This window comes from Bombus terrestris, chromosome 2, assembly GCF_910591885.1.
Source record: "Bombus terrestris chromosome 2, iyBomTerr1.2, whole genome shotgun sequence".
NCBI lineage: Eukaryota > Metazoa > Arthropoda > Insecta > Hymenoptera > Apidae > Bombus > Bombus terrestris.
The window spans coordinates 16,278,646-16,295,901 of record NC_063270.1 but is presented as its reverse complement, the minus strand read 5'-3'; the positions used below and the strand labels follow the sequence as shown (position 1 = coordinate 16,295,901).

Sequence of the window (17,256 nt, the reverse complement as noted above, 5' to 3'; positions counted from 1 at the left end):
TATGAAAATATGTTATATATTACATGTCCACTATGAAAATATGTTATATATTACATGTCCACTATGAAAATATGTTATATATTACATGTCCACTATGAAAATATGTTATATATTACATGTCCACTATGAAAATATGTTATATATTACATATCCACTATGAAAATATGTTATATATTACATGTCCACTATGTTCCAATATGAAATAATATTAACGACAATAACATTACACAAACTTTTTCTCTATAAAGTAATAGAGGAAATACGTAAAAGTTATCTCTTATCATATTTACAATACCTTTTGTAATGACATATTTTTCATCTATAATACAATTGAAAAATTACAAAACAAACGTTATTGTACTACAATATACTGTATTATTTGTAATAATAACGATAAAAATATCGAAAATTTATCGGAATTGAACAGGACTTATCCTTAAACCGATACATTGTTTCCCGATTAGTGCAACTTCACAAACTTTGCATACTGTATCTTTAAATTGAGGTAAATAACTTGCACCGCATAATGGACACTTGACTTCTGGTTTTCCTCTGTAAATTGGAACAAACGTGCTTGCACATAATGAAAACGGATTATGTTCGTCGTACGCTAATTGATGTTCATCCACCGGATTTTTATCGCAGGCCTAAAAAAGAAAGAAACGCGATAATAATCTTTTCCTGTACTTTATATGAGATGGTTAATATACACGAAAGTATACATACCAGCAAAATCTTTCTAACTTGTTGTGCTAATTCAGGTTTAGGTCCCAATTCAAGTAATCTTCTTGCAAACGAAGCTGCAGTTTTGTAATTTTTTAATTTGAAGAACATATTTACAGCTATCCTTAGAGTGAGAATCTGGTGAACAGGTTGTAAATTGCAGTGTGTAAAGTAGGCTGCCATTTCACAGATTCGTTTTTGTTCAGCTAAAGTAGCTTTAGGTAGGTTCTTCCTTTCAGTCTCCATTTTCAAACCTAGAATATATTCTCTACAAATTTGAATCAATTCCTGTGCTTCTATAATATCTTGCCTCGTGTCAACAACCAATAATGGTACACTGAGTAGAATCGCTTGCAATTTTTCTATCGCTTCTGGAAACTTGCCGCCAGTTGTCAAATGATAGCATACTTGAAGTCGTTGAACTAAATCGATAAGATGCAATCCGATTGCAGGCAGATTGCTTTTTGGATTTGTATCTTTTAAATTTCTTTGAGGATATCCATATAAAGAAGGTATATTGGGTAACGAAGCAAATGATGTTCTAGCGCGTGCGAATGTATTCATGAAAAGACTTTGATACGCTTCAAATTCAACTACACCAACTTGATCATTTAGCAATCTAAATGTTGTTTCTAGTGATCCAGCTAGTACATGATCTACAACCAATTGCGAATTGTTCATCCAATGTTGAGTTGGTGGTATTCCCTTAGTTGGTGGTGAATAATAGCCATTTTCCGTCGCAGCCACTGGAGTTTCGAGTTCCGACGGTAAATCTACGTCCTCCACATCCCATCCTGCACTTTCTTCGTCCTCAGGAACGTTTTCATTTTCGATACCTTCCTCATCGTCTATTCCCAACTCTTCGCCATTGCCCCACCCTTCAACAGGTACAGCGCTATCATCTTCCGGAGCCAACGCAGCAGCTACCTGACTCTTTCCACGCGACATCATCGCTCCGTCGAAGAAACCTTTTGATACTGTCAACAGTGGCCAGTTGTTTTCGGCCTGTTGAATTGGTACCGGAGGTCGAAGATATTCTGCTCCCTGTTCAAGAGCAGAAAGTTCTTCACTCATAGAACTATATTGGATGTCGTCTTCTGGAGATGATATACCATGAATTTTCTCAGTTACATAAGCTAACGAAGCTTGACCAGAATTCTGTAACATAAAACGGTAAAAAGTAAGTCGTGGGAGTAAGAAAAGTTTGAATATAAATTAAGTTATATAAATACCTACACGCAATATTTTTACACGTTCATAAACGTCGCCAAGTAACAAGCTACCCTGATATTGCCCAGAAACGTCTTTCCTAATTTCTGCAATTTTTATCATCTTACGTAATTTCTCTAAATTACCAGTTATAAGATACAGGAACGCCAGTTTTTCAAAATTCTTAGTTCTCTGATAGCACATTTCGACAACTTGATGATTGCCTTGCAACAGGGCAGCCTGGGCCAAGCTTTCCCAACAGGATTTTTCATCAAGCGATCTCGCAGCTTCTAAAGCAACTTCGATATTTCCGCATTCAAGGGCAAGCCCAAATCTTGTCTTTTCATCTTTAACAAAGTGCAAAGCAACCTCGGGATATCCCTTCTGTTGCAAGTATGCAATTATAGATTGGCCAACGAGATTTGCGTTGCGAACCATGTGCAAAACCTCTTCGTATTTCCTATTGATCAAAGCCAATTTAAATTTATATTCAGTTGGATCTATTCGAAGAATCCTTGGTCTGCATTCTCTGTCCAAGCAATAAACTTGATTGCCTTTAACTCGCGTTACATATATCGGGAGGTCTAATGTACGTATAATACCATGATCACCATTGTTGATTGCATATTTGATGTGATTGCTAGTGGTGTAAATGAACACTCCTGAATCGTCCCAAGCTCCCGACTTTACCCTAGTATCTTCGTGTACAGAGCACAAGGATTCCAGACGTCGATTACAAATGTTAACATCATGTTTCGAGAGTAAAGCGACGTGAGTCATATCGCTAGACCAAACGACATATCTACACTTAGAAATTTTTACTTCGGCTAATGTTCTTTTCTGTTGAACGTCAAAGAGCGTCACTTGATCAGCATCACGTAAAAGGAGCATTCCAGTACCAGCGTAAAATATTTCGTCACAGTTTGGGATCTGCACCTTTTTCGTAATTTCGTTCTTCAAATTTTTGATGACCAACTGCGATAAATAATAAAAAAATGTTTATAAAATTTCGTTATTTTAGCTTTTATTTTAAAGAAGATAACGTTTCTCCCCGAATACATACCGAATATGCTCTATCTAACACCGCAAAACGATTTCTGGCAACCCAGATGGCAGTAACACCCGAAGCCCGCTTCGCATCAGCATCAGTGTTTGAATCACCTTCGCGCGGTATCAAATATAGATCGTAAGTGCTATTTTCAACATTATTGGTTGATCTAGTACAGATCAAAACAGCGTTCTCAGCTTGATTATACGACATGCTATAAGGAGGTGTTTTTCCACCTCCTCGGATTTGCATGACGGACGTATCTTTTGAAGTAGTGAAATCCAATTTTCTAAGGAACCGTTCTTTCACATAATAAAGAACGTTTCCATATACAGCATATGCAGGACGTTCTCTTTCTAATTTGAAAATAATCATTCCAGAATCATGACCAGCAGCAAACAGATTCAATGTAGGATGTGCTGCCAGGACCCAAAATCGCTCGTGTTCTCTTCTAAATGTGTGCAAACAAGTACGTTTAGACATATCCCAAACGCGGATACTTTTATCTTCAGAATTTGAAAGAATTAAGTCCTGTCTAGGATGGAACAAAACACAAGAGACATTATTATAATGTCCACGGCAAGTATCAACCTCCCAAGCTTTGGCATCATTCATTCTCCACATTTTAATCTGACGATCATCTGCTCCAGAAACGATCAGAGGCAATGTTGGATGGAAGCATGCCCAATTAACACCTCTATCATGTCCCTCCAGGACATGTCTTACAATAACGTCTGATAGGCCAAATATATCTGTGCCTACTGTAGTTTTTACGTCATCTTCCAAGGCTACTGGACCAGGAGCTACATGTTTCTTTATTAATAGAGTAATATCCCATACTCTGACCGTTTGATCTAAAGAAGCTGATATAATGATATCTTCTGTAGGATGAAACTGTGCACACATGACATAATGATTGTGCCCAGTCAAGATATAAATGCAATTGCGGCCCTGCCAATTCCAGATACGAATAGTTTGATCGTCTGATGCACTCAAAATCCATGGGTATTCTTGATGAAATACAGTTGTTCTAATATAATCTAAATGCCCTAATAAAGTAAAGAGGCATTTCTTTTGCTTATAATTCCATACTTTAATCTTATAGTCATCACCACCAGATACAAATAATGGTTGTTGATTGTGAAAACATATTCCACGAACTGGTCCATCGTGTTCATCAAATTTATCTAATAAAGTACACGTGCGATAATCCCATAATTGAATAACACCATTGTGTAAACTGTAACAGAATACATAATATTTCTGGAAATCTGAATTTCTTAATAGTTCAAGAACAATGCAGAATTTTCCAAATTACGTTAGAATTAATAATCCTAACGTAAACGTCTGTATGTGGTTGTTTTAATAACTTAATAGTTAACCAATACGGAGAATATTTATTATTTACCTTGCAAGCACCCATGGACGTTTTGGATGAAAAGAGATTCCTTTTACACGAGCAGATTTTGTCTCAAATTTTGTTAACATCTCTTGGTAAATATTTCACAAAATTATGTTTAAAAAAACATTTGTCACTTCTAACCTTTGTCAACTGGACACGTCACGATGTCATTATGCCTCCATGAAATACATACATGTGTATAGATAGCGAATGGAGCATTTTATCGTATAATATGTATCCTATCAAATTATGTTATTCCAAATTTTGAACATGTTTTTATTATAATTATATTTCTTTGTATTTAAATGAATCGTCTGCTTATAATTTGTAATAGATATTTTTCAATATTATGTATATTGTATGAACCGGAAGAAGTGGTTGGTCTTCACCTACGAATCCCAATTTTTTTAATGTTATATATATTTGAAGCATTTATTGAATAGAGTTCAACGATAGCAGTTTTGAGTTTAGGAATCTCTCTGCTCGAAAGTTATTATACGGAAAAGATTGCAAATTTTGTCATGTTTTTGAAGGACCCAATTGGCCGGAAAAGATTTCGAGAATCAAAAAATTTAACTTTGCAAAATTTTTTGAAAATGACATTCCCTAGAATCAGCGAAATTGTGCCACCTCCTATGTTATTATGTTCTTCTGATACAAAATTGCAAAATGAGCTTAATACATTTTCGAGAACACGAAAACTTCAACTTCCCAAAATTCTTTGAAAATGAGGTGATTCCTACAAATTGGCAGAATTTGCCACCTCCTATGTTATCATGTTCTCCTGATATATAATCTTAAAGTGAACCAAAAGCATTTTCAAGATTCCGAAAATTTCAACTTCGCAAAATTCTTCGAAACTGACGTATTGGAAATGAATCGCCGAAATTGTTTCACTCTCTATGTTATCGCGTTCTTGTAATACAGAATTGGAAAATTGATCGAAAATTTCTTTGCTCTTGAATTTCCTACGAAAATGGCGTTTTTTACAGAATTTTTAATAAGTTTCTTATATCTCTTATGGTATTTTATTCTCTTAATACTTTCCAAATTCCTCGAACTCTTTCGTCATATTTTTTAACTTATTTTTCGAACTTATGGAAATTGGAAGTTATTTGGGAAATGTGGATATTGGAAGGATTTTAAATGATTAAACGCTTTGTTTATTTGCAAAATAATATTGTTTTCTTCAATTCATTTCATCAGTTTACAATAATTGTACAATTTTACAATGAGCTAATCTTCTGTGTAATCATTTGCGTAATTTTGTTACTTTACAATAATTTGATTCCTTCGTTTGACCGATAGAACTAAAACAGCTCTTTTCATATGAAAATGACGACCAAAATTTTATAGCGTTGGTGATGTGGCGCAGTGTTTTACCACTTGTTTTCGAATTGCGACGAAGCGCCTACTTTTGACCAACTGCGTATGGACTGGTACGAATCGAGACACATTTCCTTCTCATAGTGCACACGTTTTTCGTACCAATAGCACCCAAGAAAAAAGTGTACGTATAGTTTGAACCGCTTGAATATTAGAAACGGCAATTAATGAAGTGCATTTATGGGAGAATTTCTTCTTTGATCATCGACAATTTTCCTAATTTCATCTCTGACATTACCAACTAACATTTATTTGGAGATTTTACATACATTGTTTGTTCTGCCGCGCAACACGCCATCTACACGCCATCTACACGCCATCCCGTGCGGCTTGACAGCCAACGGTCTACGTGCCGTCCTCCGAACCCTCCACAAGCTCAAGGACCTACCATAAAGTTGAAATCCTAACTGCATTGTTCGCACACATGGTTTAAGTCAATCTGTTGCCCGAAAAGATTTTCTAATTCTAGAAGTGTTTTCGGCCGGTTTTTAGAAAGGTCCTTGGGTTTATTACGTGCTCTTAAGAATTACGGAGAAAGCGGGTAGTAGCCTAACGAAAAAAGCGGAGATCTACCTAACGGAAAATCTGAGTTTCCCTATAAACAATGTCGCCTTGGTAGGAGGTTTCTTCCTCCTCTCTTCCTTCCTAACATTGGTCCTAACCAATCGACAGCGCGGATTATTGCCCTCACTTTCCTAACTAAAAATGTAAGCAACGAATCCGCGTTCTTCGTTCAAAGGGCACACCCATACCGAGCTTTCCTCCGTACTGACATCAGAATAAACTTTAGAGTATTTCTTCGGCTCTCACGATGCCTAGAGTTCCTGCATTTCCTACAACTCTCACCGTTCCTACCTCTCTAAGAGTTCCAACGTCTCTCACGGTGTCTAGAGTTCCTGCATTTCCTACAACTCTCACCATTCCTACCTCTCTAAGAGTTCCAGCGTCTCTCACGGTGTCTAGAGTTCCTACAGTTCCTACAACTCTCACCGTTCCTATATCTCTCAGAGTTTCCTACAACTCTCAAAGTGCCTACACGGCCTAGAATCTCCTATGGCTCTCACACTATCCTGAAGTCCGACAGCTCCTACAGCTCTCACGGGCCTAAAGCTCCTATAGCTCTAACTCTCTCATCTAAGAATAATCCTTCTCTTCGTTATCTGTATCTTAAACAACGGCGTTACTACTTTGTGTGATTGTATAAAGTCTTGGAAATATATATTTTTTATAACTCTGTGAATCACAGTGTTATACCACAACAACTACCCCTATTATCCTAACCGAAATACGGGGATCGAACTATTCGCGGTGTCAATTATTCTAATCGTAGTGGGAATTTACGACTCCCGTTGACGCGTATTCTAACGACCGCGTCTCCCCGCGATAGCTCGAAAATACATTGTTCATTAAAATTCTTTCTTTAATCGGGTTTAGCTATTGCTTATACATCTTAAGTATGATCACTGATATTATTGAAGTTACAAGTTACTCTATGAAATGATTTATATATTCTCTTCGTCATACAATTCTACCTGCTCAATATAGAAAATGTGAATTATACTATAATTGACAAACAAACGCATGTGTCCCCGTTTATAAAAATAACAAAAAGTCAATTGAGTAAAAATATTATCTCAATTTTATTGTGGAATTTCTTTCTCTGAAATTCTTAATTTTTAAAATATAGTTTACTTGTACTGTTTCAATATGAAATAATGTTAATAGTAATAGTGTTAAACAATGATGATAATGAATATCTTCTCTATAAAGTAGTGGAGGAAATATTTAAAAAATTTAAGTACATATGTATATCTCTTGTAATGTTTACAATATCTTTTGTAATGACATATTTTTCATCTATAATACAATTGAAAAATTACAAAACAAACGTTATTGTACTACAATATACTGTATTATTTGTAATAATAACGATAAAAATATCGAAAATTTATCGGAATTGAACAGGACTTATCCTTAAACCGATACATTGTTTCCCGATTAGTGCAACTTCACAAACTTTGCATACTGTATCTTTAAATTGAGGTAAATAACTTGCACCGCATAATGGACACTTGACTTCTGGTTTTCCTCTGTAAATTGGAACAAACGTGCTTGCACATAATGAAAACGGATTATGTTCGTCGTACGCTAATTGATGTTCATCCACCGGATTTTTATCGCAGGCCTAAAAAAGAAAGAAACGCGATAATAATCTTTTCCTGTACTTTATATGAGATGGTTAATATACACGAAAGTATACATACCAGCAAAATCTTTCTAACTTGTTGTGCTAATTCAGGTTTAGGTCCCAATTCAAGTAATCTTCTTGCAAACGAAGCCGCAGTTTTGTAATTTTTTAATTTGAAGAACATATTTACAGCTATCCTTAGAGTGAGAATCTGGTGAACAGGTTGTAAATTGCAGTGTGTAAAGTAGGCTGCCATTTCACAGATTCGTTTTTGTTCAGCTAAAGTAGCTTTAGGTAGGTTCTTCCTTTCAGTCTCCATTTTCAAACCTAGAATATACTCTCTACAAATTTGAATCAATTCCTGTGCTTCTATAATATCTTGCCTCGTATCAACAACCAATAATGGTACACTGAGTAGAATCGCTTGCAATTTTTCTATCGCTTCTGGAAACTTGCCGCCAGTTGTCAAATGATAGCATACTTGAAGTCGTTGAACTAAATCGATAAGATGCAATCCGATTGCAGGCAGATTGCTTTTTGGATTTGTATCTTTTAAATTTCTTTGAGGATATCCATATAAAGAAGGTATATTGGGTAACGAAGCAAATGATGTTCTAGCGCGTGCGAATGTATTCATGAAAAGACTTTGATACGCTTCAAATTCAACTACACCAACTTGATCATTTAGCAATCTAAATGCTGTTTCTAGTGATCCAGCTAGTACATGATCTACAACCAATTGCGAATTGTTCATCCAATGTTGAGTTGGTGGTATTCCCTTAGTTGGTGGTGAATAATAGCCATTTTCCGTCGCAGCCACTGGAGTTTCGAGTTCCGGCGGTAAATCTACGTCCTCCACATCCCATCCTGCACTTTCTTCGCCCTCAGGAACGTTTTCATTTTCGATACCTTCCTCATCGTCTATTCCCAACTCTTCGCCATTGCCCCACCCTTCAGCAGGTACAGCGCTATCGTCTTCCGGAGCCAACGCAGCAGCTACCTGACTCTTTCCACGCGACATCATCGCTCCGTCGAAGAAACCTTTTGATACTGTCAACAGTGGCCAGTTGTTTTCAGCTTGTTGAATTGGTACCGGAGGTCGAAGATATTCTGCTCCCTGTTCAAGAGCAAAAAGTTCTTCACTCATAGAACTATATTGGATGTCGTCTTCTGGAGATGATATACCATGAATTTTCTCAGTTACATAAGCTAACGAAGCTTGACCAGAATTCTGTAACATAAAACGGTAAAAAGTAAGTCGTGGGAGTAAGAAAAGTTTGAATATAAATTAAGTTATATAAATACCTACACGCAATATTTTTGCACGTTCATAAACGTCGCCAAGTAACAAGCTACCCTGATATTGCCCAGAAACGTCTTTCCTAATTTCTGCAATTTTTATCATCTTACGTAATTTCTCTAAATTGCCAGTTATAAGATACAGGAACGCCAGTTTTTCAAAATTCTTAGTTCTCTGATAGCACATTTCGACAACTTGATGATTGCCTTGCAACAGGGCAGCCTGGGCCAAGCTTTCCCAACAGGATTTTTCATCAAGCGATCTCGCGGCTTCTAAAGCAACTTCGATATTTCCGCATTCAAGAGCAAGCCCAAATCTTGTCTTTTCATCTTTAACAAAGTGCAAAGCAACCTCGGGATATCCCTTCTGTTGCAAGTATGCAATTATAGATTGACCAACGAGATTTGCGTTGCGAACCATGTGCAAAACCTCTTCGTATTTCCTATTGATCAAAGCTAATTTAAATTTATATTCAGTTGGATCTATTCGAAGAATCCTTGGTCTGCATTCTCTGTCCAAGCAATAAACTTGATTGCCTTTAACTCGCGTTACATATATCGGGAGGTCTAATGTGCGTATAATACCATGATCACCATTGTTGATTGCATATTTGATGTGATTGCTAGTGGTGTAAATGAACACTCCTGAATCGTCCCAAGCTCCCGACTTTACCCTAGTATTTTCGTGTACAGAGCACAAGGATTCCAGACGTCGATTACAAATGTTAACATCATGTTTCGAGAGTAAAGCAACGTGAGACATATCGCTAGACCAAACGACATATCTACATTTAGAAATTTTTACTTCGGCTAATGTTCTTTTCTGTTGAACGTCAAAGAGCGTTACTTGATCAGCATCACGTAAAAGGAGCATTCCAGTACCAGCGTAAAATATTTCGTCACAGTTTGGGATCTGCACCTTTTTCGTAATTTCGTTCTTCAAATTTTTGATGACCAACTGCGATAAATAATAAAAAAATGTTTATAAAATTTCGTTATTTTAGCTTTTATTTTAAAGAAGATAACGTTTCTCCCCGAATACATACCGAATATGCTCTATCTAACACCGCAAAACGATTTCTGGCAACCCAGATGGCAGTAACACCCGAAGCCCGCTTCGCATCAGCATCAGTGTTTGAATCACCTTCGCGCGGTATCAAATATAGATCGTAAGTGCTATTTTCAACATTATTGGTTGATCTAGTACAGATCAAAACAGCGTTCTCAGCTTGATTATACGACATGCTATAAGGAGGTGTTTTTCCACCTCCTCGGATTTGCATGACGGACGTATCTTTTGAAGTAGTGAAATCCAATTTTCTAAGGAACCGTTCTTTCACATAATAAAGAACGTTTCCATATACAGCATATGCAGGACGTTCTCTTTCTAATTTGAAAATAATCATTCCAGAATCATGACCAGCAGCAAACAGATTCAATGTAGGATGTGCTGCCAGGACCCAAAATCGCTCGTGTTCTCTTCTAAATGTGTGCAAACAAGTACGTTTAGACATATCCCAAACGCGGATACTTTTATCTTCAGAATTTGAAAGAATTAAGTCCTGTCTAGGATGGAACAAAACACAAGAGACATTATTATAATGTCCACGGCAAGTATCAACCTCCCAAGCTTTGGCATCATTCATTCTCCACATTTTAATCTGACGATCATCTGCTCCAGAAACGATCAGAGGCAATGTTGGATGGAAGCATGCCCAATTAACACCTCTATCATGTCCCTCCAGGACATATTTTACAACAGCGTCTGGTTGGCCAAATATATCTGTGCCTCCTGGATTTTTTAAGTGATCTTCCAAGCCTCCTGGACCAGGAGCTACATTTTTCTTTCTTATTCCAGAAATATCCCATACTCTGACCGTTTGATCTAAAGAAGCCGATACAATGATATCTTCTGTAGGATGAAACTGTGCACACATGACATAATGATTGTGCCCAGTCAAGACATAAATGCAAGTGCGGCTCTGCCAATTCCAGATACGAATAGTTTGATCGTCTGATGCACTCAAAATCCATGGGTATTCTTGATGAAATACAATTGTTCTAATATAATCTAAATGTCCTAATAAAGTAAAGAGGCACTTCCTTTGCTTATAATTCCATACTTTGATCTTATAGTCATCACCACCAGATACAAATAATGGTTGTTGATTGTGAAAACATATTCCACGAACTGGTCCATCGTGTTCATCAAATTTATCTAATAAAGTACACATGCGATAATCCCATAATTGAATAACACCATTGTGTAAACTGTAACAGAATACATAATATTTCTGGAAATCTGAATTTCTTAATAGTTCAAGAACAATGCAGAATTTTCCAAATTACGTTAGAGATAATAATTATAACGTAAACGTCTGTATGTGGTTGTTTTAATAACTTAATAGTTAACCGATACGGAGAATATTTATTATTTACCTTACAAGCACCCATGGTCGTTTTGGATGAAAAGAGATCCCTTTTACACGAGCAGATTTTGTCTCAAATTTTGTTAACATCTCTTAGTAAGTATTGTACAAAATTATGTTTAGAAAACCATTCCACACTTCTAATCCTTGCAAATTTGTCACGAAATGCGACACGTCACGACGTCACTAGCGCTGCCATGAAATATATACATACATGTAGATAGGAAATGGAACTTGTATTTTGTCATATAATATTTGTTACGTCAAATTATCTATTTCAAATTGTGAACATTTTTTAAATATAATCATATTTTTTTATTATCTAATGACTGGATTACTTATAATTTCTAATTAATAGTTTTTAATATTACGAATTTCATATGAACGGTATGAAAATATTTCCTACCAATTTATTAAAGTATAAAATGAAATTGAATTAAAATAAACTTTTTTACTAAATGTGCATTAATTGAAACAATCCAAAGAATCAACGTGTCACTTTTATATTGATTGAACCGCGCATGTTCAGTTACGAAATATTTGTTGTATTATTATACGTAGGACTGTTTGTCTGAAAGTTTGGAATAATATAGTTATTCATATATTGACTACAATCGAAATATTTAATAAAATAATGATCTTCTACAAAGTAGTATAGAATCAATTATATTTTGTGATTTGTATTTAAGAGTAATTATTGTTAGCCTTTAAGTAAATGCTGATAGTACTACTGAAGGTAGTGACCGGTACGTTTCTGTAGAATAATGCGACGAACCAATGTCATTCTTTTTATTTTCTTAAGCTTGTTTATTTTACTTTCTATGTCTGCTTCTGTAAAGTGCAACAAAACACCTTCAAGTGAAGAATTTAAAGCTCAAATATTTCCTCCATGTGCGGCTTGCAAGATTTTAATAAATAGTTTTAAGAAGGTGAGTTTGTTAAATATTATAAGTTAAAAGAACACAATTTTTAAGAAATATGTGTACGGAAGTATATATAAATGCATATCTTTTTGTATATAAATTTAACGTAATATTGAGTTTACTATATCATATTGTTTATGTATATATATAAGTATGTTACTCGTATTTAATCATTATTTATCTGTATAAATATCTTTTATGTATGTATTTCACATTTATTGTACTATTTTGTTATACAGGGTATAGAAAGGACTAGTCGTGAAAAATTTGATGGTGGTGATAGCGCATGGGAGGAAGATAAGTTAGGTTCATATTCAAAAAGTGAAACTAGATTAATAGAAATACAAGAACATTTATGTGAAGAAGTAGAACGTGGTAAAATACAATGTCAGACTTTAGCTGAAGAATTAGAAAATAAAATAGAAGATTGGTGGTTTAATTACCAACAAATACATCCAGATATTTATGATTATATCTGTATTCAACAAACAGAAGCCTGTTGTCCAAAAGATCATTTTGGTCCACAATGCAAACCATGTCCAGGTTTTCCAGATAAAATTTGTAATAATAATGGTAAATGTAAAGGAGCAGGTACCAGAAAAGGAAATGGTAAATGCTCCTGTGATAAAGGCTATGAGAAAGATGATTGTTCTGAGTGTGCAACTGGATTTTATGAATCCTATAAAGATGAAAATAAATTACTTTGTTCACAATGCCATAATGCTTGTGATGGAGCTTGTAAAGGACCAGGACCAAAAAATTGTGAAAAATGTACAGAAGGATGGCATATATTAGATGGACAAGGTTGCTTTGATATTGATGAATGCCTAAAAAGTGATGAATATTGTTCAAAAAATCAATTTTGTATTAATAAGGAAGGAGGATATATGTGTTTAAGTAAGTTATAAAAAAACATACAAAAATAATTTAATATTTATTGTTTTTAATTAATGTTTTAGATTGTGACATGGCCTGTGATGGGTGCACAGGTGATGGACCAGATATGTGTATAAATTGTGCAAATGGATACCGTGAAAAAAATAATTTATGTATAAGTATGTTCTCAATAAATGATGATTGAATAAGATATATACAAATATTGCTACTACTAATAATAATAATCATATAAAATTATTTATTTTAGATTCTGACCTTCTGGGTCGTAAACAACAAGAGAATGTTGCAAGATATGCTACATATCTTGGTCTGTGCATAGCTACATGCATCATCTTCCAACGAAATATTTATATAGCAAGTGTAATTGGATTATTAGTTGGGATATACATATCGGTTTCAGAATACATGATAGCCCATAGTAATGTTCAAGATACAACAGCAAATGTTGACATTCTAGGACCAGCATAAATGTATAGTGTATTATCTGTCATATTTTAATAAATTGTAATGTATAAAAAAGAGAGAAAGTGAATATTGTAATATTAATCACTCGTATATTAGCAATTATAAAATGCTGTTGTTTGATCTAATATATTAATCATTATTTATCATTTTAAAATTCAAATTTTGGAGATATTTTAAAATTTTAGAGATATTTCAATCTATACATATACATATATATCATGTGTTATCACGGATGAGTAGTGTTATGTATGTACAGTAAAGTATGTATATGATATATATATATTCTCAAAAATCAGTCTTTAAATAAACAAAATTTAATCTTGTTCCGAGTATTTCTAAAAAAAATCATAATTATAATATAAGATTTTTAGAGATATTATATCAGTAATTTCTTTCACTAGATGGCTACAGGAATGAAGTTTATTTCATTAGAGAATGCTTTTAATGACGAGTATATAAACATATGAAATAAGTATTAAAGTTTGCAATACTTTCGTATCATATCTATATCAATTTTTGTCTAAAGTTTTGCTTTTTATTTTTATTTCAAATATAAGAAGTTAATATTTTAAAACAGACCTATATAGTATTATATGCACCGATATGTAATGAATATCTTGACAACACACATACCGTTTTCGAAGTTTCATTTGTCTCGACATTTTTTTTTTTTTTATACAGTGCGAAATCTTAGTTCATTTAGATTTAGATGCTTTTAATCCAAAGATTTAATATTTAATGTTTACAGAATTTTTAATATTGATCAAAGATCTCTATTAAGAAGTTATTGTTCTCATATACAATATGTAGAAAAAGTAAAAGCAATATCTTACATGTACTTTTTCTTTAAGTGACAATATATGTAAATGCTTGGATGCACTATGCTAACTAGCAGCATCCAAACTTTATTGTTATTTTGAATATATTTTCCGAAGCAATTTTTTAATAAATTATCTCGGGATAGGTTTTCCCAAATTTGACGCAAATTCACAGAAAAGGGGGTTATAATTACAACTTCCAAAACAATTCACTATGCGTGAATCAAATTGATATGCAGATATTCAAATATTTGTACTATTATAAAATCATTAATTTTTAATATTTCGATGTAATATTTTCAAAGAATATTTTTAAGCTGTAGTACTGTTAGAAAATGCAAGAAATAAGAATCCAATTTTTATTTATAAGTAAAAGATTTTTTAATATTATATATGTATATAGTCCGTCCGTCACTTGAGTAACAGTAGCTGACAGCCATTAGTTACAACTGCAGCAACCTAATTTTGTTTATGTATACTGCCTCGTCTTGTTGTACAGATTACATATAGTTATACTTATGTATACTATATACCAGATGGCGCAATACATATTCTGTTTCTCGAAAGTTACGAAAATCTCTCTCGATATATATTTGGAAAAAAAATACAAGTTAGGTTGTAATACATTGTCATATCCATAGGAATTTTTGCATGTTTGTTTCAGGACAAATGATTTTTTATTAGAAAAAATTAAATGATTTATTTAATTATTATTCAATATGATTTATTGATTACATTGTACTTTTAGAGTATTTAAGAGAGTAAGTACGTTATTTTTCTTTATGCGGAAGGTAAAATTATAATGTACAAATATTTTCCTAGAAAAAGCGCAGCATAATAATATTTAGATAATATTTGTGAAAACAAATATATGCCTAAGAAGTTCTTATGTAGGAATGAGCTTACTAATAGATTCCTGGCGCAAGATATGCCTTAAACCTTCATTACTACATATTTTTTCGAGGATATATAAAAACTGAAATTTTAAACTCCAAGTTTCAATTATTACTCAAATATACCAAGCATCAAATAGACACAATAACAATAAATACGAAGGATTATTTCAATATCGAATCTTTAATTATCAGGATGCGGCTAGATCGATTTTATGGTAAGATGATCATTAACATTATAGAAATATGTCTATTACAGACAAAATACGGGAAGTAGGAAATAGTGATATGTCTATATAATTCTATGTTTCTATATAATCACGGTCTTACAATTAACATAATTTATTTATCTTAAAAATATTTCGAAAAGTGATTTCCATGCACATTGGGAGGCATATGCATGTATACATATAGATGCATGTACATATAGATACATACATTGCATTCTAAAGTTTCTCTTAAGTAAGTTAACAGAATAATTAATAGATGGTTTAAGCATTATTATTTTACTCGCAATAATAAGAATTCTATAAGCTATATATAAGTTGAATAAAGTAAAGTAATGAATGCAATATTTTTATATATCATATCCATCTGAATATTTTATGTCTGGAAATTTTTAAGTGTAAATTTATGCAAAATTATAAAAACGCCATTTTACAAAATTTAATTTTTGGTTCTTTGATTACTAGTACTCGGCATTCATACGTATATGACCATTGGCCATTTTCGGATTAATTCTTTATTTTTCTACATATCTACAGCAAACCATGTACTACTAGCATCAAATTATAAATAATTTATATTCAAAAATATTTAACTTTTGTTCGAAACATTTTCTAGTATTACGAATAATAATTACAGTGATATTCATAGAAATCGATCTAAATGAGACACTCTGTATACAACAATATAACTACATATTGTTATAAAAGCAAAAGACGTTACATATTCTGAGATGTACTCTATAATTAAACTTAATGTGCTCTATAATTAAGCTTATTAAATTTTTGAGTACAGGGAAATTTATTTACATATGAAATCGTGAAACTTATATTAATTGTTATACATATTTAATATAGCTTTTTGATGATTTATTACCAGGTTTTAAAACATAGTCTTATAAATAATTCAAGATTATTACAAATTTGTATGCGTATGTAAAAATTTTATGAAACGTACATTTCAAAAGTTAATGATATACGTTACAAAACGTTCTATAAATATTTTTAATAAGAAAATATCTAAATGAAATATTTCGGTTTTTAATATTAACACCGAGTTTGAGAATAAAAATTGTAATTTATTAAGTCATTACAATTCTACAATGAGATATATAGGTTCAACAAATTTTAATCGATATGACACCGATTTAGGAAATGTAAGAACATGGAATTTTAGGAAATGTAAACACATGGGAAATGTATATATAAATGTATATAAAAATTATATAAAATAAATTAGTCCAGTATTTAAAACATTAAATTCATTAAAGAAGAACAATTCAAAATCTTAATTGTAAAAGTGGTCAATATTATCGTAACTTGTAACTTGGTCTTCCGGAACGTTGTATATT

The 17,256-nt window shown here is 33.2% G+C and overlaps 3 protein-coding genes across 3 annotated transcripts; 1 reads left to right on the top strand and 2 right to left on the bottom strand.

Moving 5' to 3' along the window:
• Window positions 1–163: 163 nt before the first annotated feature.
• Window positions 164–4,590, bottom strand: LOC125386243 (coatomer subunit alpha-like). The gene is made up of 5 exons (XM_048411631.1): window positions 4,389–4,590; window positions 2,996–4,220; window positions 1,960–2,907; window positions 727–1,881; window positions 164–647 (listed from the first exon to the last, which is right to left on the bottom strand). The coding sequence occupies exons 1-5, from the start codon at window positions 4,466–4,468 to the stop codon at window positions 411–413; spliced, it is 3,645 nt and encodes a 1,214-aa protein (XP_048267588.1). The 5' UTR covers window positions 4,469–4,590; the 3' UTR covers window positions 164–410.
• A 2,977-nt stretch (window positions 4,591–7,567) lies between these two features.
• On the bottom strand, window positions 7,568–11,878 carry LOC100648009 (coatomer subunit alpha-like). Its single transcript, XM_048411598.1, has 5 exons — window positions 11,695–11,878; window positions 10,302–11,526; window positions 9,266–10,213; window positions 8,033–9,187; window positions 7,568–7,953 (listed from the first exon to the last, which is right to left on the bottom strand). The coding sequence occupies exons 1-5, from the start codon at window positions 11,772–11,774 to the stop codon at window positions 7,717–7,719; spliced, it is 3,645 nt and encodes a 1,214-aa protein (XP_048267555.1). The 5' UTR covers window positions 11,775–11,878; the 3' UTR covers window positions 7,568–7,716.
• A 322-nt stretch (window positions 11,879–12,200) lies between these two features.
• Window positions 12,201–14,027, top strand: LOC100650350 (cysteine-rich with EGF-like domain protein 2). The gene is made up of 4 exons (XM_048411602.1): window positions 12,201–12,613; window positions 12,847–13,504; window positions 13,567–13,662; window positions 13,752–14,027. Exons 1-4 carry the CDS (start codon window positions 12,449–12,451, stop codon window positions 13,970–13,972), a joined length of 1,140 nt encoding a protein of 379 aa, XP_048267559.1. The 5' UTR covers window positions 12,201–12,448; the 3' UTR covers window positions 13,973–14,027.
• The last annotated feature ends 3,229 nt before the right edge of the window (window positions 14,028–17,256 follow it).